We start from the raw sequence: 27058 nt of genomic DNA, 5'->3' as shown, positions 1-27058 counted from the left end.
ATTGGTGCTAGGCGTTAAGAGTCTGTACAGTCTATCCACACAGCTCAAGAGTCCAGGGCTTCTCTCCCCACCTCCGACCCCCCTCCCTCCCTCCCTCCCTCCCTCTCTCACATCCTACAAATTAAAAAGAGACATTTATTGTGGTGGCACAGACATACAATTGTGGGTTAATGCCCAACGGCAACCTTCTGATCAAAACTGTGCTTTTAAAAGAGCATCCAAGGTGCCAGAAGGGAGGTTAAGGTTAAGAATCTGAAACACACGGGTGCCATACTTGCAAATCCTGCATTAACTGGCTGTATACCAGAGGTCTACCAATTGGGAGAAAAAAAAAACAATAGAGCAAATAATCCATCTACTCATCAACAGAAATTTTTTCCTCCAAATGCTGAAAATAAATTAAAATTAAATCGATTTAACAAACAAAATTACATGAACAAATATTCAGTCGTCGACAGACTTGCATCAGACAACCAGCGACCAACAGTTAGTTAATTGGTTACAATTTATTACAATGATTTTAGAGCTTTTTTTTCAGGGAATAAACTATCATTGTTATCTATTTTGTTTTAAATTGTTGCCTTGTTTTTTTAAGTACCTTGATCTATTTAATACATTTTCATTTTCAAGTTTAACAAGCAAGCAAACATTCAGTTCCAAAGCTGCTTATATATGCTTTGCCCAATACTTTTAGATTCCTGCGCCAAATGTTGTGTTTGTATTAAAGTCCTGGTTCATGAGGTCTTTTACCTCGGGTGGCAGTGTATCAAAGAGGTGATCTTCGACCACCAGCCCGCTTTTCTTCAGAAGGCGACAGTGGACCAGGTCGGCTGGAAGTCTGTCAAAGCAGTTTCCCTTCACTTCCAGCTGAGTCAACTGCACCAGCTGGCTAATCTTGTCCGAAATGGAAGTGATGCCGTTTTGCCCCAGGTTCAAAACCTTCAACTTTGTGCACTTGTAAAGCTGCTTTGGCAACATTTCCACGCGGTTCCCCGTCATGGCAAAGTGCTGCAAGTTCTGGAGGGAGGCGATCTCGGCGGGAATGATGTTGATGGAATTGTGGCCAATGTCCAGGATCCGGAGCTTTTGCAACGTGAAGAGAGCCGTTGGCAGCGCCTCCAGTTTGTTGTGAGAAAGGTACAGCATCTCCAGGTTCTTCACCAGGCTGATGGAGGAAGGGATGGTGATGATCTTGTTGTGCCACAGCTTCAGGCAGGTCAGACGCTTCAGGTGCTGGAAGCTAATCACCTCCTCGATGGTGCGAATGTTGTTGGATTTCAGGTCGAGTTCCTGCAGGTTGGATAAGCTGAAAATGGCGTGGGGAATGCGCTCCAGCTCACAATTGTGCAGCTCCAGCTCGGTGAGGTTGATCATCTTCTTCAAGCTGTTCAGTACTAAGAGTTTGGTCCCGTCATTGTGAACCAGCAGTGCAGTGAGGTGGGGTGCAACGTCAGTAACATTGGAGGGGATTTTGGTCAGGTTACTCTTCAAGTGCAAGATCTTCAGGTGCTTCAGTTCCCTCAGGGACTCCAGCGCGATCATCTTATTGTTTTCAGAGTTCAAGTTGCCGACCAGATGGAGTTCACGCAGGTTTTTGAGCAGGTAAACCCAGGTGGGAATCTCCGCCACGTCGGTGAACTTAATGTGCAGATACCTCAGGTGGTCGCGGAGGAAGCTGAAGGCAGTTTGCTCCACTTTGGCGGGGCAATGGTTGAGGTGCAGCTCCTGGAGATTGATCATCTGGGAGATCTTGGCAGGGATCTTGGCCTCAGGTATCAGCTCCAGCTTCAGCACCTCCAGCTCGGTCACGTCGAAGACGGCGTCGGGCACGCCGGACAGCATGAAGAGGTGGAGCTCCTGCTTGTCCTGGGGGTTGCGCGAGACGTGCTGTTTGAGCTTCTCGTAGGTCCACTCGTGGTTCAGGCTGAGCTCCCTCAGCTTGTTCTCGCTCACCTCCGACAGGAAGACACCAAAGCGCTTGGAGTAGAGCTGGTCGTACTGGTCGACCATGTGCAGGAGAAAGGCAAAGTCATTTTTCACATCCGGGATATCACTAAAGCTACTCTCCTCACGCACCTTTTCAAACGAGTATTCCTTTAGAGGCCGCCTGAACAGCCAAAACAAAGTGTAAAGGCAAACTAGTCCATAAACACATATAAGTGCAACGTAACTAATTAGTAATTTACGCAGCATAAAAGCCATGTTGTGAGTACAGCAAAATTCAGTATATCCAGTCAAATGCTCTATGCCTGGTTCACAGCTATGTTCAAACTTTATAGAAGTCATAAACGTAAGTGTATAGCATAAAATAAACGTTAATTTCAATGTTTTTATCACCGTCTGTACAACGTAGAGTTTGTAAATCAAATCGCTGTCTTCCACGTGGGCTCGGAACTTACGGACCTTTTCGAAGAGCGCTTTGGCTTGCTCCCCGTCTTTCTTGTCTAATATCGTCATGCTGGGAACCTCAATGACGGGCTTGTCTGTCGAAAACTTGGGCCCGATCCTCGTTATCATGGGCGTGCTGGAGCTGGGACTCTCCTCTTCACTGCCCGTCGACAGGTGCTTTGCGACCGAGGTCTTGAAGCGCTGCTTGTTCTCCTCAGAGTCCTCGCACGCCGTCTCGGAGAGCGCTTTTGTCGTCCACGGAGACTCGAAGCACTTTCCCAAGATGGAGACAAAATGTTCGATCTTGGAGCTGGTCTTGGGGTACTTGAACCAGAAGTTGCTGCTGACCATGAGGATGAGTGTGTGGATCAGGGCAAGGTAGGGGAAATACTTGGAATACCAGGGCAAGGCCTCATGGTAGCACATCTGATTGATGAAAATATATTGCTGGTACTCCAGGTTCGTTGGGCGGCCAAAGTTAAAAGGGCCGTTTTTACTGGAACCCGAGTGTTGTCCTGTTGCCTGTTGTCCTGTTGCCTGCGGAGTAAGTGAGTCATGTGGTGATCTGCTCTCCAGTTGTGATACTGTAGATGTTGGAGAAGGTGTCAAAGTAGCTTTGGAGCTACATTTCTGTATTTCTGACATCCTAGGAAGACATACAACTTGATCTTTGGTTAGCTGCATGGTGCCTGCAAAGATAGCGACCATCAGCATTACGATGGCTAAGTAGTCCATGAAAACATCCCACCATGGCTTCAGAATCCGATAGGTTGCCTGGATATCGTTGAGGGATGCAACTTCTGTGAGGGTAAACATTCCTGTAAAATAGATTAAACAAGTTATTATTTTAGGTTTAAGGTGAGAGGAGAAAAGATTTAATAGGAATCTGAGGGGTAACGTTTTCACACAAAGGGTGGTGGGTGTATGGAACAAGTTGCCAGAGGACCTAGTTGAGGCAGGGACTATCTCAACTTTTGAAACAGTTAGGCAGGTACATGTATGGGACAGGTTTGGAGAGATATGGAACAAACCCAGCCAGGTGGAACTAGTGTAGCTGGTATATTGGTCAGTGTGGGCAAGTTGGGCCGAAGGGCCTGTTTCCATGCTGTATCACTCTATGACTGTTAGAGGTGCAGGAAGTAACTGCAGATGCTGATTTACACCAAAGATAGACACAAAATGCTGGAGTAACTCAAAGGGGCAGGCAGCATCTCGAGAAGGAACGGATGACGTTTCGAGTCAAGACTCTTCTTCAGACTGAGAATCAGAGGAGAGGGAGACATAGAGATATCCAATTTGTATTATTATCGGAGCAGGTTATAAAGACATTTGGAAGCACAGCAAAGGCACAGGCCCACAAATCAATTCAATTATACTTTATTATCACTTGTACCTAAGTACAATCAAATGCTTTGTTTTGTATGCAACCCGGTGAAATCATATAACAGACCTCACCTCAGCAAAAACCCACGCGGTCACGGGGAGAACGTACAAACTCAGTACAGACAGCACCCGTAGCCGGGATCAAACCCGGGTCTCTGGCACTGATAAGGCAGGTCATAATGTGGGCAAAATGGGGGTTTTGTAGATGGGCAGTAAAAGACCAGTATAGATGTGATGGACTGAAGGGCCTGTTTCTGAGCGGTTCGACTCTATTTGAGTTTCCAAAAAGAGTCTGCTTGAAGAAGCTTCCCAAACCCGAAACTTCACCAATGCATGTTCAGTTGCTGCCTGACCTCCTGTGTTACTCCAGCACGTTGTGTCTTTTTTGTTTTTTGTAAGCCAGCATCTGCAATTCCTTATATCAACATTGTTGGTGCCTTGACCAAATTGGGGCAAGGTTCAGAGTTCAATGCAGGCAGATGGGGAGGGGGGTCAAAGCAGGAGGCACCTACATGTCACAAGTGGGTGGAATTGCAGCAATTGATCAGCAGGGGGCTGCATCAAAGGGAGACAGGGTGGTGATGGTGGCCGGATAAGGGTGGTGCAAGTCACATATTGGCAGTTACTGAACTCCATGTGTAAATGGGTGAGCAATTGACAGGAGCAGAATGTCAGGTTGGATTAAAGTTCAACCCCCACATGGAAAAAATTAGGAATTAATTCAGCCACAACAATTTAGATTTGTAGAGTCATAGAATCGTGCAGCATGGAAACAGGCCCTTTCGCCCAACTCAACCACGCCAACCAAACCAGTCTAATTAAGCTAGTCCCTCTAAGCTAGTCCAATTTGGCTGCATTTGGCCCATATCTCTCTACACCTTTCCTATCCAATGTCCCCGTTTTGTACCTGACTCAACTACCTTCTCTTGCAGCTCATTCCATACACCCATCACCCTCCGAGTGGAAAAGTTGCAAGGTTCCTATTAAATCTTGCCCCTCTTATGACACTCTACAAGAATGAGTAAGTTGACATATGATGAGCGTTTGAAGGCACTGGGCCTATATTCGCTGGAGTTTAAAACAATGAGAGGGACCTCATTAAAACTTACAGAATAGTGAAAGGCTTGGATAGAGTGGATGTTGAGAGAATGTTTCCACTTGTGGGAGAGTCTAGGACTAGAGGTCATAGCCTCAGAATTTGCCCACACCGGCCAACATGTCCCAGCTACACTAGTCCCACCTGCCTGCATTTGGTCCATATCGCTAAAAACCTGTTCTATCCATGTACCCGTCTAACTGTTTCTTAAACGTTGGGACAGTTCCAACCTCAACTACCTCCTCTGGCAGTTTGTTCCATACATCCACCACCTTTGTGTGAAAAAGTTACCCCTCAGATTCCTATTAAATCTTTTCCCCTTCGCCTTGAACCGATGTCCTCTGGTCCGCGATTCCCCTACTCTGGACAAGGGTTTCTGTGCATCTACTCGATTTGTTCCTCTCAAGATTTTATGATGATTTCTCTGTTAGAAAAAGTATAAGCACTGTGGTAACCATATCTATCTTGCATTAAGCATTATTTGTCGAAGGTAGACACAAAATGATGGAGTAATTCAGCGATTGTTTAAGAAGGAACTGAAGAAGGATTTTGGCCTGAAATGTTGCCTATTTCCTTCGCTCCATAGATGCTGCCTCACCCGCTGAGTTTCTCCAGCATTTTTGTCTACCGCTGAATAATTCAGCGGGCCAGGCAATATCTCTGGAGAGAAGGAATGGGTGACGTTTCAGGTCGAGAGCCTTCTTCAGACTGATGTCAGAGGAGTTGGCAGAACAGAGTTAAAATGTAGTCGGAGAAAGCAAGACTGGTCGGAGAACTGGGAAGGGGGAGAGGATGGAGAGGGAAAGCAAGGGCTACTTGAAGTTAGAGAAGTCAATGTTCATACCGCTGGGGTACAAGCTACCCAAGCGAAATATAAGGTGCTGTTCCTCCAATTTGCACTGGGCCTCACTCTGACAACGGAGGGCGAGTTAAAGTATGGAGCAATTATTGCCCAACGAAGCATTAAAACTAATTGCTTAAATGTAAGCATTATTTGTCACTGCCTATCAAAGGCAGAGTAGACTTGATGGGCTGAATGGCCGAATTCTGCGCCTATCACTTACGAATTTATAGTGCCCACAGGTTGCTGCCTCTGCTTCTTTGATATATTGTTGACATGTGCAGTGGATGAGGTAAACATTGCGTGTAAAACAATTTCAGTATCAGCAAACATGCAGGACGTAAGAATAGATTTAAGTTAATCATGAGGGAAGGGAAAGTAGCAGTGAGGAGAATTAAATTTGCTGTCTGAAGCTGGATATCATTTTAATAGCCATTACCTGCAATGGTATGTCCTGTCCTGCTCCTCATCTTCTCCCCCCCCCCCCCCCCCCCCCCCCCCCCCTATAATCAGTCTGAAGAATGGTCGCAACACAAAACGTCCTCTATTCATATTATTTTCTAATGCTGCCTGAGCCACTGAGCTACTCCGGCACTCTTGTGTCTTTTGTAGCCAAGATATTTGTATGACCAGTGGCCTCCTTCATATGTTAGATATTTCTAGGACTTCCAAACCTATCAGAACCAAGAACTGCAATACTTCAGTTAGTCTTTGGTGAAGAAACATTGCTTAACTGTAAGTGGCATGTTCCAGTTATTTAAAATTGGAGAAAAATACAGGCTTTTTATAAGAATCTATCTATATACTTTTAAAACTCTGTGTGTGTATGTGTTTGTTTGTGGGTGTATGTCACATTAGATTTTCAAATGAGATTTTTGGCCTTTGATTCGTTGGTCCGCCAAAACCACACAAAAAAACTCCGAGGTTTTTTCCATCTCACTAGCCATTTCACTTTTACATTCGCAAATCCACTCCTCATTAAATTTAGTCGTTTTTATGTACACATTTTTAATAAAATCCCCCCCCCCCCTCCTCACTCATTTTGTCGCCTCCTACTGGCCACCTTCTCATCCCGTCTCCCGCACGACCATAACGGCTGCTCCCGCCTGGCTCTCCTCCACTCCCCTCCCCCCCCCCGGCCCGGCTTTGTCACAAGCCAAAGTTCGGCTGTCCCCCCGCTGCGATTGAGGGCGTACGCAGCGTCTTGACGGGCGTACGCAGCGTCTCGACATTGTACGCAGCGTCTCAACGCCGTACGCCTGGCCCGCAGGCTCACTCGGCATCACGCCCGCCCCGCCCCCCCCCCCCCCCCCCCCCCCCCCCCCCCCCTCCCCGTACTCGGGGTCTGAAGCATGTTCGGAGAACAGACCCAACGGGACTGCACTTGGTCTAGTATACTTTTAAAACTGTGTGTGTGGGTGTACGTCATTTTGCTTTTTTTGCCTTTGATTCGTTACTCCGCGAAAACCAGACGCAAAAACGCCAAGATTTTTACAATTTCGCTAGCGATTTTACTTTTACATTCGCCTCACACTGGCCACCTTCTCATCGCGTGCCCCACGTGACCATAACGGCTGCTGCCGCCCGGCACTCCTCCACTCCGCCCCGGCTCCGTCACGCTGGCTGAAGCCAAAGATCGGCTGCTCCCCCCGCTGCTTTTCACCGTCCTCACTGGCGACCAGCAGGCTCACTCGGTATTCCGCACAATCCACCCTCCCGCCCTCCCCGTACACGCTGGCGGAAGGCACAGATGGGCTGCTCCCCCCGCTGCTTTTCGTCGTCCTCGCTGACGGCCCGCTGGCTCACTCGGGATCACGCCCGCCCGCCCACTCCACCCCCAGGTCACAGGGAGGTCACAGGGAGAACGTACAAGATCTTCAGTTTCCTCCCACACTCCCAAGACGTACAGGTTTGTAGGTTAATTGGCTTGGTAAATGTAAAATTTGTCCCTAGTGGGTGAAGGATAGTGTTAATGTGCGGGGATCACTGGTCGGCGCGGACCCGGTGGGCAGAAGGGCCTGTTTCCGCTGTATCTCTAAACTAAACTAAACTAAATGGGGTTGAGAGGGAAAGATAGATCAGCCATGACCGAATGGCAGAGTAGACTTGATGGGACGAATGGCCTAATTCTGCTCATATGGCTTAAAAGAATTATTTTGTTGAATCGGGAGCTAGAGTCGATTTGAAAGCACCCGCATGATGTGTAAACACAACTTGCACAAGGTTGGGCAGGTCAGAATTATGGGTGAATTTGAGATCAAGAGAAGGGTAACACTGGCTAAGAGGCGAATCAATAAAACATCCCACCACAGTGCTGACAGTCTGACACAGCTCCTGTGTCACAGTAAAATTACTGATCCAAGCATGCTTCCCCAATTTTGTATCGCCCTTGTTTATTTTCAGTCATTAATCAGCCCTTTTCATCACCGCTAGGATATGATATCCATTAATCACCAATCAACGGCATATTTCCTGTGAGCTCCAAAATAAATGTTCTAATCCGCCTGCTATTGAATCTATCTGCTGGCTTGGCATTTCGACATTACGCAGGCATTCCTGAAACCCTCAATTCACTTTGATGAAAGCCAACAATAACTCAAAAGATGTGGAACTGCAGATTTTTTAGTTTAGTTTAGAGATACAGCACGGAAACAGGCCGTTTGGCCCACCGAATACACGCTGACCAGCTGAGTAGTCGGGATCGAACCCGCTTCTCCGGCGCTGCAAGCGCTGTAATGCAACAACTCGACCGCTGCGCCACCATGCCGCCGCAGATGCTGGTTTAAACCGAAGATGGACACAAAAAGCTGGAGTAACTCGGCGGGTCAGACAGTATCTCTGGAGAAAAGAAATAGGTGGTGTTTCGGGTTGAGACCCTTCTTCAGACAGAGTCTCAACCCGAAACGTCACCCGTCACGTATTCCTTTTCTCCAGTGATGTTGTCTGAGCCGCTGAATAACTCAAAAGATGTTGGCAGGGCCGGATTTAGATGAAGAGAGGCCCTAAGCTGTTCCACTTGTGAGGCCCCCTCCGCGTTGGTTTTCAGCGCTGGCGGCGAGGCAGCGACCGGACAGCCATGGCAGCCAAATCTCCCACAATTCAAAAGCGTGGGAGAAAGTGCCCAGCGCCGACCAGTTCCCGTTGCAGTGCGCATTCGCAGGGCGGCCGATGATGTGCTGGCCATGGTTGTGCGCATGTGCAGGGGGGAGGACGTGCAGGCCACAGCAGTGCGCATGTGCAAGGCCGCCTGCCGTGCCGGCGGATGAGGAGCGAGTGGAGCCCGGCGGCCCGGGCACGGATAGTGGGGGGAGATGGAGAGAGAGAGATAGAGAGGGGGGCCTGCCCAGAGTTGAACGGTAGGTATCCTGCCTTGGCTGGAGGCCCCCCTAGACCTTGAGGCCCTAAGCTTAAGCTTGTCTAGCTTATAGGTAAATCCGGCCCTGGATGTTGGCCAGGAACTGCATTGTAAAACACAACCTCAGAGTGAAGGTTTGGCGAGGGGGAGGACACAGTGCTGCAGGGGCATAATGAAATAAAGGAGGACATATAGAAACACTGAGAGGAGTCACAGATTCAGAACTGGCATAGTCTTCTGTCAAAAAACAAAATTAAATACCAAGTACAAGAAATAGGTCATTCACTTGCATACATTACAATCAGGTGCTCCTCAACTTACGACGAGGTTATGTTCCGATAAACCCATCGTAAATCGAAAATATCGTAAGTTGAAAATGCATCTAATACACCTAACCTATCAAACATTCTCTCTCTTCTGATAAGGCTGGAGAATAGTGTGAGAAGGCACTGGGGCATTGAAGCTTGTTGATTGTTTAGCAGGCATAGTGTTCTTCAGGAAGATATCAAGTTTTAACTGTACAGTTTGTTTCTCCTTTTCATTATATATTTCCTTGACCTGGCTGACTGGGAACTGCAGCTCGCTGCCGTTACCCAGCATCACGGGAGAGTATCGTACCGCATATCGCTAGCCCGGGAAAATATAAAAATTCAAAATTCGAAGTACGGTTTCCACTGAATGTATCGCTTTTGCACCATCGTAAAGTCGAAATATCATAAGTCAAAGCATCGTAAGTCGAGGAGCATCTGTACTGTATCCATTGTTCAAGTTGGGGACTCTTATACTTTGGCCAGACCAAACGTAGACTGGGCGGTCGTTTCGCTGAACACCTTCGTTCAGTCTGCCTGGGCCTACCTGATCTCCAGCTCCATTAAGCACTTTAACCCCCCCTTCCCTTTCCCACACTGATCTTACTGTCTGTCCTGGGCCTCCTCCACTGTCGAGTGAGGTCAAATGCAAATTGGAGAAACAGCACCTCTTATTTCACTTGGGCAGCTTACAACCCAGTGGTATGAATATTGATTTCTCTAACTTCAAGTTACTCTTGCATCCCCTCTCTCTCCATCCCTCCCCCACCCAAGTCATTGTACTAGTTTCAGTGTCGCCTTGTTGAGCCTCATTGTCTGTAACTCGTTTTCACCCAGCCCACAGCTAACAATGGCCTGTTTCCTTTATTATCGTTACTTTTTTGCATATCCTTCATTCATGTGTCCTATATCACCGTCTATATCTCTCGTTTCCCTTTCCCCTGACTCTCAGTCTGAAGAAGTGTCTTGATCTGAAACGTCTCCTGCCTGACTCACTGAGTTACTCCAGCTTTTTGTGTCTATCATCGCCAGATTCAAAAAACAGATTTAAAACAGGAAGACCACAGGTTCTAATTGGTAATTATTGACCAGAGACATTAACTGCTTCTTCTCCACACATGCTGCCTGACCTGATGGAATATTTCCAGCGTATTCTGCACTTCCCGAAAAGCATTCACTTAAATAGGATCGAGTTACTGAATATACCTCGATATACTGGTGCCTTATGAACTACAAAGGTCCAATTCATAGACGGCAGTAAATACTGAAAGAGTTTATGACACATTTATTTTTGACATATTACCTTCAAAGTTACTGCTGAGGAAAAGTAAAGTCAAGTGTTTACAAAGGTCTCATGTATTAAGATTCCCATCCTTAAAAAGCATTAACTAACGGACCGTTTGTGGTGGAGAAGCTCTAAGGAAGAGCATCTTTATTCAGAAGGTCGACACAAAAAGCTGGAGAAACTCAACGGGTCAGGCAACATCTCTGGAGAGAGGAATGGGTGACGTTTCTTCTTCACACTGAGAGTCAGGGGAGAGGGAAACGAGAGATATGAAAAGGTACATAGAATAAATGAATGAAAGGTATCCATTCACCTTAAAGAGGTGCACAAAATGATGAAAGGAATAGATTGGGTAGATGCTCAGAGTCTCTTGCCCAGAGTAGGAGAATCGAGAACCAGAGGACATAGGTTTAAGGTGAGGAAGGAAAGATTTAATAGGAACCTGAGGGGTAACATTTTTCACGCAAAGAGTGGTAGGTGTATGAAGCAGGTACTATTGAAATGTTAAAGAAACATTTAGACAGGTACATGAATAGGACAGGTTTAGAGGGATATTGGCAGAACACAGGCAGGTTGGACTAATGTAGATGGGCATGTTGGCCGGTGTGGACAATTTGGGCCGAAGGGCCTGTTTCCACGATGTAAGACTATGGGATGGACGGAGAGAGGGGAAGCACGGGTTACTTGAAGATAGAGAAATCAATAGTCATACCGCTGGGTTGTATTCTCCAGAGATGCTGCCTGACCCGCTGAGTTACTCCAGCTTTTTGTGTCTATCTTCAGTGTAAATCAGCATCTGCAGTTCCTTCCTACACATCTTTATTCGACTGGGGAGAAGTGAAGCATTTTCAGATAAATATCTTCTTTCCTCCCCAAGTGTGTCACTGTTCAATTGCAGAGACATCAAATCATCTAATTGCATACATCAAGATCAAATTCAATGATTTTTTTAAAAGGTACAGTGCAGAATTCCAGCTCTGCTTCAGCTATGAATTAGTTGATTGAATGGAAAGATACAGTGTGAAAATCGGCCCTTTGGCCGACTGAGCCCACGCCATCGATCACCTGTTCACACTAGTTCTACGTTATCGCACTTTCCCATCCACTCCCTGCACACTAAGGACAATGTACACGGTCGATTAGCCTACAAGCCCGCATGTCTTGGATATGGAAGGAAACCCACGTGGTCACAGGGAGAAATTGCAAACTCCACACAGGGAGCATCCAAGGTGGTGGAGGGGGAATCCTCAAAACCTTCATAGCTTTTGTACTATTTCACCGATCCTATTTGACTTGCACCAGAGGAGTAAGGTGGCGAAAAATCATAGCACTATGGGGGATCGTTTTTGCGCAAATTTAATTACAACGCAGCCAGGAAGTGGTCAAGATGAGAGTTTTAGTAATATATAGAAGATAGATGTTGTTAAGCTGGAAGGGGTACAGAGGAGATTTACAAGGGTGTTGTTACGACTTAAGAGCCTCGGCTATATGGAGAGGTTGAGTGGGCTAGGACTTTATTCTATGGCGCGCAGGACGATGAAGGATGACCTTATAGAGGTGTATATGGTTCTGAGAGGAATAGATAGGGTAAATGCACTGAGTCTTTTACCCAGAATAAGGGAATGAAGAACCAGAGGATATAGGTTTAATGTGAATGGGGGATGATTTAATACGTATGAACCTGAGCGGCAACTTTTTCTCACATAAAGGGTGTTATAATAGGTATATGGACGAAAACAAGCGGAGGAGGTAGTTGAGGCAGGTACAATCGCAACCTTTAAAAAACATTTGGACAGGTATGTGGATGGGAAGGTTTAGAGGGATATGGGCCTAAAGCGGGGAGGTGGAACGAGTGTAGATGGGGCATGTTGGTCGGCGTGGGTAAGTGGGCCTGTTTTCATGCTGTACGACTCTATAACTGGAAAAGGAAGGAAACAGGTTGGTTTCCAGTTATAGAGTCGTACAGCATGAAAACAGGGAAGGTAGGATAAAATGAGTCACTGACTAGGGCTGGGAGTCAGAAACGTATTATGCTTCTTATTATGCTTCTTGTTAGTGTCCTGGGCGCTAACATCTCAGATGACATGTTGTGGACTTACATGGATACGACAGGTTTGGAAGGATATGGTGGGATTAGTGTAGCTGGGTGGGCAAGGTGCACACTGTATCACTCCATGGCCCAGCACATTGATGGAATCACAATGGCAGCATGTCCATGCCTCTACTTCCCCAATTTTTTTTTTCTGTTATTCATTGCCCTAGCTATTAAATAAACACAATCTTATGCAGTACCGGTGTAAGAGTTGCTGCCTTACAGCACAAGGGACCCGGGTTCGATCCTGACTCCGGGTGTTGTCTGTATGGAGTTTGTATGTTCTCACTGTGAGCTGTGCGGGTTTTCCCCGGGAGCTACGGTTTCGTCCCTCACTCCAAAGACGTACAGGTTTGTAGGTTAATTGGCTTGGTATAAATATTGAAAAAAATTGGCTACATCCCAGGTGAATGTAGGATAGTGTTAATGCACTGTTTGGCGCGGACTCGGTGTACTGAAGGGCCTGTTTCCGCGCTGCATCTCTAAACTAAACTAAACTAAACCTTCTATGTAGGACCTTAACAAACATCTTCTCGAATTCGCATTACTCTTCATCTATTGGTTCCTCTTTATCCACCTTGACCATTACAGTATATCCTATAAGAACTCCAGCAAATGTGTAAAACAAAATGTATCTTTCATAAAATCATGATGACCCTGCGTGACCGTCTTATAATGTTCCAAATGTAAAAAAACACAAAATGGTGGAATGACTCAGCAGGTCAGCTAGCATCCCTGGAGAACGTGGATAGGTAACGTTTTAGGTCGGGTTCCTTCTTCAGACCATCGCAATGTTTAAGAAACATTTAGACAAGTATATGGATATGACAGGTTTAGAGGGATATGGGCCGAATGCAGGCAGGTGGGAATAGTGTAGATGGGACATGTTGGCCAGTGTGGGCAAGTTGGACCGCAGGGCCTGTTTCCACAAAGGAGTCTTTGTCCAACAATCTGCCTATCCAAAAGCCTCCTCCCTCACCTGTGTTCACCTATTACCAGTCCAGTCACTCCCTTTTTGAAGGAGTGTTCTGACCCAAAATGTCACCTATCCATGTTCTCCAGGTTTGCTGCCTGACCCGTCTGAGTTACCCCATCATTTTGTGTCTCTCTTTGGTATAAACCTAGCATCTGCAGTTCATTGTCATGACATAATGTTCAGAGCATCCTGCATTACTTCATTAATAATGGATTCCACCATTTTACCCATTGACAGATGTTTGGCTGAATGGTCTGTAATTTACTACTTTATCTCTCCCTCGTTTCCAGAACAAGGGCATGACATTTCCCAGTCTTCCTCTGGAACCTATCCAGAAACCAGGGAGTTTGGGTCGAAGTGGCCAACTGTGCACTCAGGAGATGAGTATCAGAACACATCAATTTGGAAATAATTAGTGGGCAGAAGGCAGTTCGAACATTGCCATAATACATTTCAAAAAATAGTAAGCAAAGAGGAATGGACATCAAGTGAACCTGGAAGTGGAAAGGCATCGGGCGGATTTAATTTAATGCAGAGGAGTGATAGGAGAAGAATTAGGCCATTCGGCCCATCAAGTCTACTCCGCCATTCAATCATGGCTGATCTATCTCTCCCTCCTAAACCCATGCTCCTGCCTTCTCCCCATAATGCATTTCGTTGTCTCTGTACTGTACACTGACAATGACAATTAAAATTGAATCTGAATCTGAATCTAACCTCTGACACCCACCTTAATCAAGAATCTATCTATCTCTGCCTTAAATATATCCACTGCCTTGGCCCCCACAGCCTTCTGTGGCAAAGAATTCCACAGATTCACCATCCTCTGACTACAGAAATGTCACCTCATCTCCTTCCTAAAAGAACATCCTTTAATTCTGAGGCGATGACTTCTAGTTCTAGACTATACCACTAGTGGAAATATCCTCTCCACATCCACTCTGTCCAAGCCTTTCACTATTCTGCACATTTCAATGAGGTTCCCCCCTCATTCTTCTCTGTACTGTCATATGTTAACTCATCCCTGGGATCATTCCTGGGACCCTCTCCAGAGCCAGCGCATTCTTCCTCAGATATGGTGCCCAATATTGGTCACAATATTCCTAATGCGGCCTGGCCAGCCCCCCAGCTCAGCTCAGGTTCCTCATTTCGGAAGGATGAAAGGGTAAGGCAGAACAAGGGAAGGCATTGCCTTCATTGGTGGGGCATTAAGCATAAGAGTCAGGAAGTCGTGAACTCATGATGCAGATCTGGAAGGCTTTTGGAGTAATTGGAGTTTTGTGTGCTGTTCTGATCACCCCATTACCAGAAGGATGTGGAGACTTTGGAAAGGTATGCAGAAGAGGTTTACCAGAATTACCATCCTGGATTGGGAGTATTAGCTACAAGGAGACATTGCACAGACTTGGATTGTTTTCTCTAGTATGCAAGGTTGATGGGCGACCTGATAGTTTAGTTTAGTTTAGAGATACAGCGCAGAAACAGGCCCTTTGGCCCACTGAGTCCGCATCGACTAGCGATCCCCGCACATTAACACACACTAGGGATAATTTACATTTATACCAAGCCAGTTAACCTACAAACCTGTGCGCCTTTGGAATGTGGGAGGAAACCGAAGATGTCCGAGAAAACCCACGCAGGTCACGGGAGAACATACAGGCTCCGTACCGACAGCACCCTTAGTCAGGATCGAACCCGGGAATCTGGCACTGTAAGCACTGTAAGGCAGCAACTCTATTGCCGCAACTTTGATAAATGTATCAAAGTTATGATAAGCATAGACAGGATAGACAGCCAGAAGCTTATCCCTGGAGCGAAATATCGAAGACTAGAGAGCATTGGTGAGTGGGGTCAAGTTTTAAGGAGATACGTGGGGTTCTTTTTTTTAGCACAGAGTGGTGGGGGCCTCGTACATGCTGCCAGGGGTGTTGGTTGAGGCAGGTATGATAATGGCATTTAAGAGGCGTTGAGATAGGCACATGGATGTGCTGGGAATAGAGGGATATGGATCGTGTGCAGGCAGCTAAGATAAGTTTATCATGTTTGACACAGACATTGAAGGCCGTCCTGTTCCTACGCTGTAGTTTTCTAGGTTCTATGTTCTACGTAAATTAAAGTGTCCCATCTTAAAAAGAAAGATGGGTGGGGAGGGGGGGGGGGGGGGGGGGGGGGGGGGGGGGGAGGAGATAAAAACTAACAGTCAAGACAGCAAAATTCTCAAAAAGACTATCAAAATGCATATGGGATGCTTGGAATGTTAAAAAATAGTCATGGGATGCAACAGCAATTATATTATTCTCAACTTTGGCACGGTCTCAGCTGAAATACATTATCCAGTTGTGGGTATTAAAATTCCATGAAGCACGTCACGTGTTGGATAGGGTGCAGAGGAGGGGTGCTACAGTTGTACTTGGGACTTTACTTGCGCAGGGAGATCCGAGAAGCTGCTATTGTGCTCTTTAGAGAGGTTGAAATGTGAATTCAGTGTTCAGAATCACGTGCGTTTGTGATAAACGCGTAGGAGGAATTGATTCCAACCGGCAGTAGGCAGCGGTTTCCCAGAGGGCACAAACCCGAGGCAATTGGAACAGAAAATGCAGCACCAGATGAGATTTTAATGCGTAAAGTGGTGAACTTGAAGTCACTGCCCGAGACAAGGATGGCTGCTGATGCAGCAATTTTCTCAATGGATTTCGACAAGCACGAGAAAAAGGGGAGGGCGGGGAACGGAGGGAGGAGGAGGAGGAGGAGAGAGAAAATTCGGTAGAAATCTTAGTTTAATTTAGTTTAGTTTAGAGATACAGGGCGGAAACAGGCCCTTCGGCCCACCGAGTCCGCGCTGTCCAGCGATCCCAGTATACTTACACTATCCTACACACACCCTTAATCTTGTATCTGTACACTGTGGACAATTTGATTGAAACCATGTATAGTCTTTTCTCTGAATGGAAAGCACTCAACAATAAAGCTTTTCACTGTATATCGGTACATCTGACAATGATGAGCTAAATTAAGCAAAACGAATGTGATCAAAGATAACGAGTGGCTGAAGAAGGATCCCAACCCAAAATGTCACCCATCCATATCCTGCATATCGGTGAGACCAAGCGCAGGCTCGGCGATTGTTTTGCTGAACACCTCCGCTCAGTCCACCTACACCTAACTGATCTCCCGGTTGCTAAACACTTTAACTCCCCCTACCATTCCTACACTGACCTTTCTGGCCTGGGCCTTCCCCATTGTCAGAGTGAGGCCTAGTGAAAATTGGAGGAACAGCACCTCATATTTTGCTAGGGCAACTTACACCCATGTGAACATTGACTTCTCTAACTTCAAGTAACATTTGCTTTCCCTCCCTCCCCCTACCCAGTTCTCCAACCAGTCTTACTCTCAGGCTACATTTTATCTCTGCTTTGATGTTACCTTCTCCCAACTAACAATGATCTATTCTACATTTTCCTCGATCTCCATTCCCTTTGTCTGTGTTTCCAACCCGTACACTTCCTTATCTATACCCTTCCTTATCTATGTACCTCTCTCTCCCGACAGTCTGTAGAAGGGTCTCGATCCGAAACGTTGCCCATCCCTTCTCTCCAGAGTTGCGGCCTGCTCCCCCTCTGTGATTCCTCCTGCCCTCCAGTCTTACTGTCTCTGATTACATTCTATCTCTGTCCCGCCCACTTCCCTGACATCAGTCCGAAGAAGGGTCTCGACCCGATACGTCACCCATTCCTTCTCTCCAGAGGTGCTGCCTGTCCCGCAGAGTTACTCCAGCATTTTGTGTCTATCTTCAATTTAAACCAGCATCTGTGGTCTTCCTACACATGTCACCCATCTATGTTCCTTCGGGATGCTGCCTGACCCGCTGGAGTGTGGGTAACTCACTCCAGCACTTTGTGACATTTAAAAAAAAATGTGTTGAAGGCTGATCTGCCCCAGACCTCATCTCCTCTTCTGTGTGCTGGATACAATCAAAATCACATGCAATGAAAAAATCTGGCAGGTCAGAAAGAAACTCAGCGCAAGACTTAAAAGAGCAGTCTTCAAATGAGCAGCAGCATGAACTTATCCCAAGACTTTAATGCATTGGATTTCCAAACAGCTTGAAGTTAAGGGGAGTCAGATGGCTTGGAATTCTCTTTCCCTGGTTTTCATCAAGTTGAATGCGTCGTTATTTGGCACTTGGCTGTCTCAACAGCACAGGAAAATGGTACAATTAAGATTACACCTGGCAGACTGTTAGTCATGGGGATAAATTAGCTTGACTGTTTCAACCCCCTCTCTGGGCCAAGGTTAAGATATCAGGGCACTAATTTGGAACAACATATCCAGACAATTCCACCGAGGATGGCAGACACCATGTAGAAACATAGAAAATAGGTGCAGGAGGAGGCCATTCAGCCCTTCGAGCCAGCACCGCCATTCAATATGATCACGGCCGGGACCCTTTTCAGGCAAGTGAGATTGGTTCCTCTTGGCATTATGTTCGGCACAGAGATTTTGGGCTAAAGGACCTATTCTTGTGCTGCATTTCATTCCCCTTACATGGTTTTCCTCTACCTGCTAAATTTTTGTAAGGTGTCCTTGAGACTCTTGAAAGGCGCCCATAAATAAGATTTATTATTATTATTATTACATTCATAAGTGATAGAAGCAGAATTTGGCCATCAACCCATCAAGTCTACTCCGCCATTCAATCATGACTGATCTATCTCTCCCTCCTAACCCCATTCTCCTGCTTTCTTCCCCATAACCCCTGACACCCGTACTAATCTAGAATCTCTCTGTCTATCTCTGCCTGAAAAATATCAATTGCCGGCCTCCATCCACAGCCTTCCGTGGCAATGAATTCCAGATTCACCACCCACTGACTAAAGAAATTCCCGCTCATCTACTTCCTTAAGGAACAAACTATAATTTTGAGGCTGCGAGTCCTAGACACTCCCACTAGTGGAAACATCCTCTCTGTCCAGAGATGTTCTAAATCTATCATCTGACAATTCCTCAACCCATGTACAAATTTTCACTGCGTTTCCTCTATTGCAAGTGTAGTTCCTGAGCTAGGGGGAGGCAATATTCCAGATGGTCTCACCGTGGCCCTATACATTGGTGCAAATATATCATCATGAGAGGAAAGTTGGCCACCTGCCTTGGGCTCTCACCACAGAAACAAGAGATTTGTGCAGCTAAGAATACAACCAACTCCCATCCAAGAGTAATAAGCAATGATGGAATGCAAGATCTAATACTAGATGCCAACCTCTGACAAGCGCCTGATCTGCAGATGGAAAAATATTGCACCCAGAACATAGCTGAATTTGTGTTTTTGTATCATAGTCATACAGAACGGAAACAGGTCCTTTGGCACAACTTGCCCATGCCAACCAAGATGCCCCATCTTCATCCCTCTGAACCAAGGGTTCCCAACCTGGGGTAAATTTACCCCAGGGGGTAAATTTGTTGATTCTGGATTTGTACATATTTTTTCTCATTGACTGATTGTGTTTGGTTCTGGTAAACCGGTATCTGTTAATCATTAGTTGTTCATAATTAAGTTAAATAACATTGTTATGTGCTATTAAAGTTGCCAGGGGTAAACGGGACGAAAAATGGTTGGGAACCCCTGTTCTAAACCTTTCCTATCCAAATGCCTTCAAAATGCTTTTATAATACCTGCCTCAACTACCTCCTGTGGCAGCTCATTCCATAAACCCTCCACCCTCTATGTGAAAAGGTAACCACTCAGGTTCCTATTAAATCTTTCCCCTCTCGACTTAAACGTATGTCCCCTGGTTTTTGCGTTTAGTTTAGCCTATTATTGTCACGTGTAACGAGGTCCAGTGAAAGGCATTTTGGTCAGTGCTGTCTCAACAATGACTATACATGATTACAATCAAGAGGTCCACAGTGTACAGATAGAGGATAAACGGTATAACATTTAGTACCAGATAAAGTTGGATTGAAGATAGTTTGAAGGTCTCCCATGAGGTAGATGGGTCAAGACCGCACTCTAACTGGCGAGAGAGCAACTCAGTTGAACTGTCCCTGAATCTGGAGGTGTGCGTTTTCAAGCTTCTGTACCGCTTGCCTGATGGGAGAGGGGAGAAGAGGGAGTGACCGGGGTGAGACTGGTCCTTGATTACGCTGGTGGCCTTGCCGAGGCAGCATAAAGTGTAGATGGAGTCAATGGAAGAGAGGTTAGTTTGTGTGATGGTCTGGGCTACGTCCACAACTTTCTGCAATTTCTTGCCGTCTTGGATGGAGCTGTTCTTAAACCTTGTTGTGATGCATCCCTATGATAAAATGCTTTCTACAGCACACTTGTAGAAGTCGGCAAAGGTTGTTGAGGACATGCCAAACTTCCTAAGCCTTCTAAGGAAGTAGAGAGGCGTTAGTCAGCGTGCTTTCTTTGCCTGAGCTTCAACATGGCTATTCCGGGACAAATTGCTGGCCATATTTATCCCAAGAACCTGCAGGTTTCCACCACTTTGTGCTTTGACATCATCAATGTGTGTGTACTGCTTCCCTTCATGAATTCAATCACAATCTCATTTGTTTTGCTGACATTGAGGGAGACATTGTCACCATGGCTCCAGGTTACGAGGTTCTTAATCTCTCTCCTGTATTTTGTCTCGTCACCATTTGATATCCGGCCCACTACGGTGGTGTCGTCTGTCAACTTGTAAATTGAGTAGGATTGGTTTGTGGCTGGGCAGTCATCAGTGTATAAGCAGTACAGTAGGAGGCCGAGAACACAGCCCTGTGGTGCACCAGTGTTGAAGATTATCGTAGAGGATTCCCCAATTCTGGGTAAATGACTGTGCATGTACCCAATCTATTCCCTTCATGATCTTGTACATCTCTATAAGATCACCCCTCATCCTCTTTGCTCCAAGGAATAAAGTCCCAGCCTGCCCAAAGTCTCCCTACAGCTCAGGGCCTCAAGTCCTGGCAGCATTCTTGCAAATCTTTCCCGCAGCTCAACGACATTGTGACGGAAATTCAACACCACACTCCAAATGTGGCCTCGCCAACATAAGTTCACTTCATGTCACAGGAGCAGAAGTAGGCCATTTGGCCCATCGCGTCAATCCCACCATTCATTCATGGCTGATGTACCTTTATCTCTCAACCCCATTCTCCTGCCTTCTCTCCATAACTCTCGACACCCTTACTAATCAAGAATCAATCTCCACCTTAAAAATACCCAATGACTTGGCTTCCACAGCCTTCTGTGGCAATGAATTCCACAGATTCATCATCCTCTAAATAAAGAAATTCCTCCTCATCTCCTTTCTAAAGGTGCGTCCTTTTCTACTAAGGCTCTGCTCTCTGGTCCAATAGTGGAAACATCCGCTCCACATCCACTCTATCCAGGCCTTTCACGATTCGCTGTTTCAATGAGGTCCCCCTCTTATCCTTCTGAACCCTTTGTACAACTGGAGCAGAAAAACGTTCAAAGGAAAGATGGCAAGATAGGAAATGTGTATTTTCGAACATTTGAATGTATGTAACAATGGGGTATCCCTACTAACCTTACTGCCAAGTAATTACTTCTAAATGATAACATTGCTGTAATTTTGAAAAAAGGCAGAAACCAATTTTGTAGTAATGTCACTAACACCTAATTAAATAGCTTTTTTTTGTGACACTAATTGAGTGTTGGTATCAGATCTCTTGCAATACCAAAGTAGCTAATGGAACTGGATGAATGTGTTATCTGGAAGATAGTAACTGATAGTGCAGTCATCCCTGATAATGGACACAGTGGTTCACAAGTTATAGGAGTAGAATTAGGCCATTCGGCGCATCAAATCCACTGTTATTCAATCATGGCTGATCTCTGCCTCCTAATCCCATTTTCCTGCCATCTCCCCATATAAGATTGTTAAGGGCTTGGAGGCAGGAAACATGTTCCCAATGTTGGGGGAGTCCAGAAACTGGGGCCACAGTTTAAGAATAAGGAGTAAGCCATTTAGAACGGAGATGAGGAAACACTTTTTCTCACATTGAGTGGTGAGTCTGTGGAATTCTCTGCCTCAGAGGGCGGTGGAGGCAGGTTCTCTGGATGCTTTCAAGAGAGAGCTAGATAGGGCTCTTAAAAATAGTGGAATCAGGGGATATGAGGAGAAGGCAGGAACGGGGCATTGAATGGGGAAGATCAGCCATGATCACATTAAATGGCGGTGCTGGCTCGAAGGGCCAAATGGCCTACTCCTGCACCTATTGTCTATTAACCCTTGACACCCGTTCTAATCAAGAACTTGCCTATATCTGCATTAAAAATATCCACTGACTTGGCCTCCACAGCCCTCTGTGGCAATGTGTTCCACAGATTAACTAAAGAAGTTCCTCCTCACCTCCTTTCTAAAAGAGCGGCCTTTAATTCTGAGGCTGTGACCTTTGATCCTAGACTCTCCCACCAGTGGAAACATCCTTTCTACATCCACTCTATCTATGCCTTTCATTATTCTGTAAGTTTCAACCTTCTAAACTCCAGCGAGTAGAGGCCCAGTGCTGTCAAACGGTTCAATGGTTCTTTGTGATGTGTTTATTCCAGTGATGCCCTTGAATACTGGGATGGAACTGGAAGGCGGCCGAAAGAAAGGTCGAACTCAATGACTTCCAAATCAGAAAGGAGAGACACGACAGCCACACTGAACTGAGACAGTAACCTGAGTTGAGTTTACTCTGCATGTGTACGTGGTTAAATTAGCAGCTCTGCTGATGATCCATGTTAATCAATGGAGGTCATAGAAGGGACAGTAGACAATAGGTGCAGGAGTAGGCCATTCGGCCCTTTCGAGCCAGCACCGCTATTCACTGTGATCATGGCTGATCATCAAGGAGATGGAAGTGACAGAATCAGACTGAATACAGTTTATACGTATGCTTTTCAGGAAGGTAACCCCCACGTAAATCGCGAGGAGCCACAGGGGTCACAGTTTAAGAATGAGGGGTAGGCCATTTAGGACTGAGATGAGGAAAAACTTCTTCACCCAGAGAGTTGTGAATCTGGAATTCTCTGCCACAGAAGGCCAATTCACTGGATCTTTCCAAGAGAGAATTGGATTTACCTCTTAGGGTACAGGAATCAAGGGATATGGGGGGAAAAAACAGGAACGGGGTACTGATTTTAGATAATCAGCCATGATCATATTGAATGGTGGTGCTGGCTCGAAGGGCCGTATGGCCTAGTCCTGCACCTATTTTTCTAAGTGTCTATGAGCCTTTATTGCATTTGTCCTGCAAATATTTACTTGCACGAAACCTTGTTGATGAAGGTCATTATGTGTCAGTTTTCAGAATGTATTTACAATACATTACCAGACAAAGCTTCAAAGGCCACAACAGCGCGCTCTGGTATTTCCATCAATGTCTGCCCTGCCCTCAAATTCATTTAGACCTCTCTCTCCTTTCTCGTTGCAGATCACGTGCATGTATTGGAGATTAGTTTAATTTGCCATCGTGTGGGGCGCAGAGATTGTGGGTCAAGAGGCCTGTTCCTGTGCTGTAATGCTTTATGTACTGGAGGAATGACAGCACGGTGGAGCAGCTGGTAGCTGGTGGCACGCTGCCTCACAGCGCCAGAGACCAGGGTTCGATCCCGACCTCAGGTGCTGTCTGCACAGAGTTTCTACCTTCTCCCTGTGACCGCGAGGGCTTTCTCCGGTTTCCTTCCACATTCCAAAGGCGTACAGGTCTGTTGGCTAAATGTTTAAGAAGGAACTGCAGATGCTGGAAAATCGATGGTAGACAAAAATGCAGGAGAAACTCAGCGGGTGCGGCAGCATCTATGGAGCGGAGGAAATAGGCAACATTTTGTGTCCAAAACCCTTCTTCAGACTGATGTGAGGGTGGGGGGGGGGGGGGGGGGGGGGGGGGGGGGGGGGGGGGGGGGGGGGGGAAGAAAGGAAGAGGTAGAGCCAGAGGGCTGAGGGAGAGCTGAGAAGGGGAGGAGAAAGTAAGGACTATCTGAAATTAGAGGTCAATGTTCATACCGCTGGGGTGCAAACTGCCCAAGCGAAATATGAGGTGCTGCTCCTCCAATTTACAGTGGTCCTCACTCTGACCATGGAGGAGGCCCAGGACAGAAAGATTGGATTCGGAATGGGGAGTTGAAGTCCTGAGCCACCGGAAGATCAGGTTGGTGAACCTGCACCTCCTCCAAACTCATCTATTGCATCCACTGCTCTAGATGTCAGTTGCTCTACATCGGTGTGACCAAGCGTAGGCTTGGCGATCGCTTCGCCGAACACCTCCGCTCTGTTCGCAATAACCAACCTGTAGGCTAATTGGCTGTTGTAAGTTGTCCCCAGTGTGTAGGATAGAACTAGTGTAAGGGTGATTGTTGGTTGCTGCGGATTTGATGGGCCGAAGGGCCTGTTTTCCACGCTGTATCCTACATTGAACTAAAACTCTGAGGAGGGGTCCCGACCTGAAATGTCACCCATCCTTTTTCTCCAGAGCCACTGCCTGACCTGCTGACGTACTCCAGCATTTTGTTTCTATCTTTGGTATAAACCAGCATCTACAGTTCCTGGTTGCTACACCTGAATTAAACCTCTATCGGCCCCTGATTATAGTATTGGTGAATTGTGTGAATTAAAATCAAACTCTTTTCCCAAAGAATTTTGTGTGTCCACATCTTGCAGTAACCTCTTGAGCTGCAGTTATTGGGACCCAATTTTCCTGATCCATGCAAACAAATTGGGGAACTGGCTAAACAGGCACACGGTTCACTGTGAGGTTAATATTTTTGCAATGTTATAAACTGGTGACGCAAGGCTTCTTTCCTGGCAGGCTATACTACTTTTCTTTAGTATAGGCGTTTTAATATTCAACTCGTATCAATTCGTTAAAGATAGTTTAAAATGTCCTGAACTAAACCATCAATGCAGTTGGATACATACTTATTCAACTGCTGCTGTTTTTGTGATGTAATCAGACATGCTACACGTGACATTTGTGCATTTCACAAGTCGTGTTCCCACAGCAGTATGTCCATTGAGTCATAGAGTCTGAAACAGGACCCCACCTTTTCCATGCCAGCCAGGTTGGCATACTGGGCTAGACCTATATGCCCGCATTTGGCCCATATCCCAATTCACCATTCCTATCCATATATTAGAAACCCAGGTTCAATCCTGACTACTGGTGCTGTCCGTACAGAGTTTGTACCTTCTTCCCGGGACTTGCATGAGTTTTCATCGAGATCTTCCGTTTCCTCCCACGCTCCACAGACATACTGGTTTGGTAGGTTAATTGGCTGGATTAATAAATGTATGAATGTACCCAAGCATGTGCAGGGATTGCTGGTCAGTGCGGACTCGATGGGCCGGAGGGCCTGTTTCCGTGCTGTATCTCTAAACTAAAGTAAATAGGGATTTTAATAGTACAAAAAAAAGGATTGTCTAAGAAATTGCGTTTATTGATAACAGAGTTTGAGACTATTACACTGCTGACCAGCCCTCCCCTTTCCCAAGAGGGATGAACCGGGAGTGCACTGGGTTAACCAGAGGTCATTCAGACTTGGCCAAGGAATGCTTTGGATAACTTTAGTCATTCAGAACTCTTCCTCCTGTATCCCTGCAAGCTCACACTAGTCGTCGCACGAGTTTGGGCCCCACCTTTCCTTGATTATCGTTGCTGGCTTTTTGTCCTTTTTGCCTGCCTTTCATTCATTTGCTCTCTGTACCTTTTCACATCTCTCATTTTCCTCCCCTGACTTAGTTTGAAGAAACATCCCCTATTCCTTTTCTCCAGAGATGTGGCCTGACCCACTGAGTTACTCCAGCTTTTTGTGTCTCGCTACTCAGTTATTATTGCATGCTGCTCAGCTACAGTGGCCCTAGGTTATGTAATGTGACCATCTTCAAATAGCTCCATTGTACAGGAAGATTTGAATGGAAACACAGTCTTGTCCATCCCTGTCTCGTAACTGTCCTCAATCTGACCCCACTCCAAGATGTGTGCATTCCTTCAATTCTGGCCTTTGATCAACCCCACATACATAAAACCACCAATGACGGGTAGCACAGTGGTGCAGCGGTAGAGTTGCTGCCTTGCAGCGCCAGAGACCCGGGTTCAACCTGAGTACGGGCCCTGTCTGCATGAAGTTTACACGTTCTCAATGTGACTGCGTGGGTTTTCTCCAGGTGCTACGGTTTCCTCCCACATTCCAATGGCATGCAGGTTTATAGGTTAAACGGCTTGTGTAAATTGTTCCTAGAGTAGGGTAGTGCTAGTGTACTGGTTGGTGCGAACTCAGTGGGCCGAAGGGCCTCTTTCCTTGCTGTACCTCTAAACTAATCGCCATGTCTGCACCTATCAGGACTGCAATATCTCAAAATGATCTAGGTATGTGTATATACAATGCAAATTGTCCTTTCTAATGGAGACACAAGGAAGTGCAGATGGTGTTTTACAGAAAAAGGCACAAAGTGTTGGAGTAACTGAGTAGGTTAGGCAGCATCTTTGGAGAACATGGATAGATGACGTTTCGGGTCGAGACCTTTCCGTAAGTTAAGCAATGAGGACTGCACAGGAAGATGCACATGGAAACACAGTCTGAAGAAGGGTCCCGACTCAAAACATCACCGATCCACGCTTTCCAGAGACGTTGCCTGACCCACTGAGTTACTCCAGCACTGGGCCTGTATTTCTGTCCAATGTTGGAATTGTGCACCTTCCTGGTGCTGATAATTCCGAGACTAATGACCTTTGGAATCTCCTTAAAAAGGGAAAGGTTTCTTTCGAATCAATCCCAAGTATCAGATCCAGATATGCAGGGACGTGTGACAACACACTTCACCACACTCTGATTGCTCCACAAACAATGGCCCATGCACCTTTCCACACAAACAGCAGACAAAGTTCATTTGAAAAAGTGAAAGTAACTCCCCCCCCATCCCCTCCCCTCCTCAGCAGCTTCATAAGCTGAGGAGCAGAATCATAGTTAAGTTTGAGTTGTAAATTCCACAAAATAATTAAACATATGTAGTGCATGGGTGAGAGAGGCAGGGAAAATGACAGACAATATTGTTTACTCATGCTTTCTAGCCTTCCTCATCAACTCCATTCTCCTGCCTTCTCCCCATAACCCTCGACACCCTCACGAATCAAGAATCTGCCAATTTCCTCCTTAAAAACATCCACTGACTTGGACTCCACAGCCGTCTGTGGTAATGAATTCCACAGATTCACCACCCTCTAACTAAAGAAATTCCTCCTCATCTCCTTTCTAAAGATGTCCTTTTATTCTGAGGCTGTGGCTTCTAGTCCTTAGCTCTCCCACTAGTGGAAACATAGTCCTCATGTTCGTTCTATCCACA

General features: G+C 46.1%; 2 protein-coding genes and 1 long non-coding RNA gene across 3 annotated transcripts in view; 1 reads left to right on the top strand and 2 right to left on the bottom strand.

Moving 5' to 3' along the window:
- LOC129700735 (uncharacterized) overlaps positions 1-27058 on the top strand; it is a 92937-nt gene that overhangs the window by 11651 nt on the left and 54228 nt on the right. The gene's annotated exons all lie outside the window — the stretch shown is intronic.
- Positions 1-27058, bottom strand: part of LOC129700734 (volume-regulated anion channel subunit LRRC8C-like) — an 80311-nt gene that overhangs the window by 33035 nt on the left and 20218 nt on the right. The gene's annotated exons all lie outside the window — the stretch shown is intronic.
- The window catches only part of LOC129700733 (volume-regulated anion channel subunit LRRC8D-like), a 47191-nt gene continuing 20259 nt past the window's right edge, over positions 127-27058 (bottom strand). The window contains exon 2 of the mRNA XM_055641365.1: positions 127-3206. Within this exon, the coding sequence (XP_055497340.1) occupies positions 691-3204 (2514 nt within the window). The 5' untranslated portion in view covers positions 3205-3206 and the 3' untranslated portion in view covers positions 127-690. The remainder of the gene's footprint in view (positions 3207-27058) is intronic.

This window comes from Leucoraja erinacea, chromosome 10 (genome assembly GCF_028641065.1).
Source record: "Leucoraja erinacea ecotype New England chromosome 10, Leri_hhj_1, whole genome shotgun sequence".
Taxonomy (NCBI): Eukaryota; Metazoa; Chordata; class Chondrichthyes; order Rajiformes; family Rajidae; genus Leucoraja; species Leucoraja erinaceus.
This window is presented reverse-complemented; position numbering and strand designations above follow the sequence as displayed.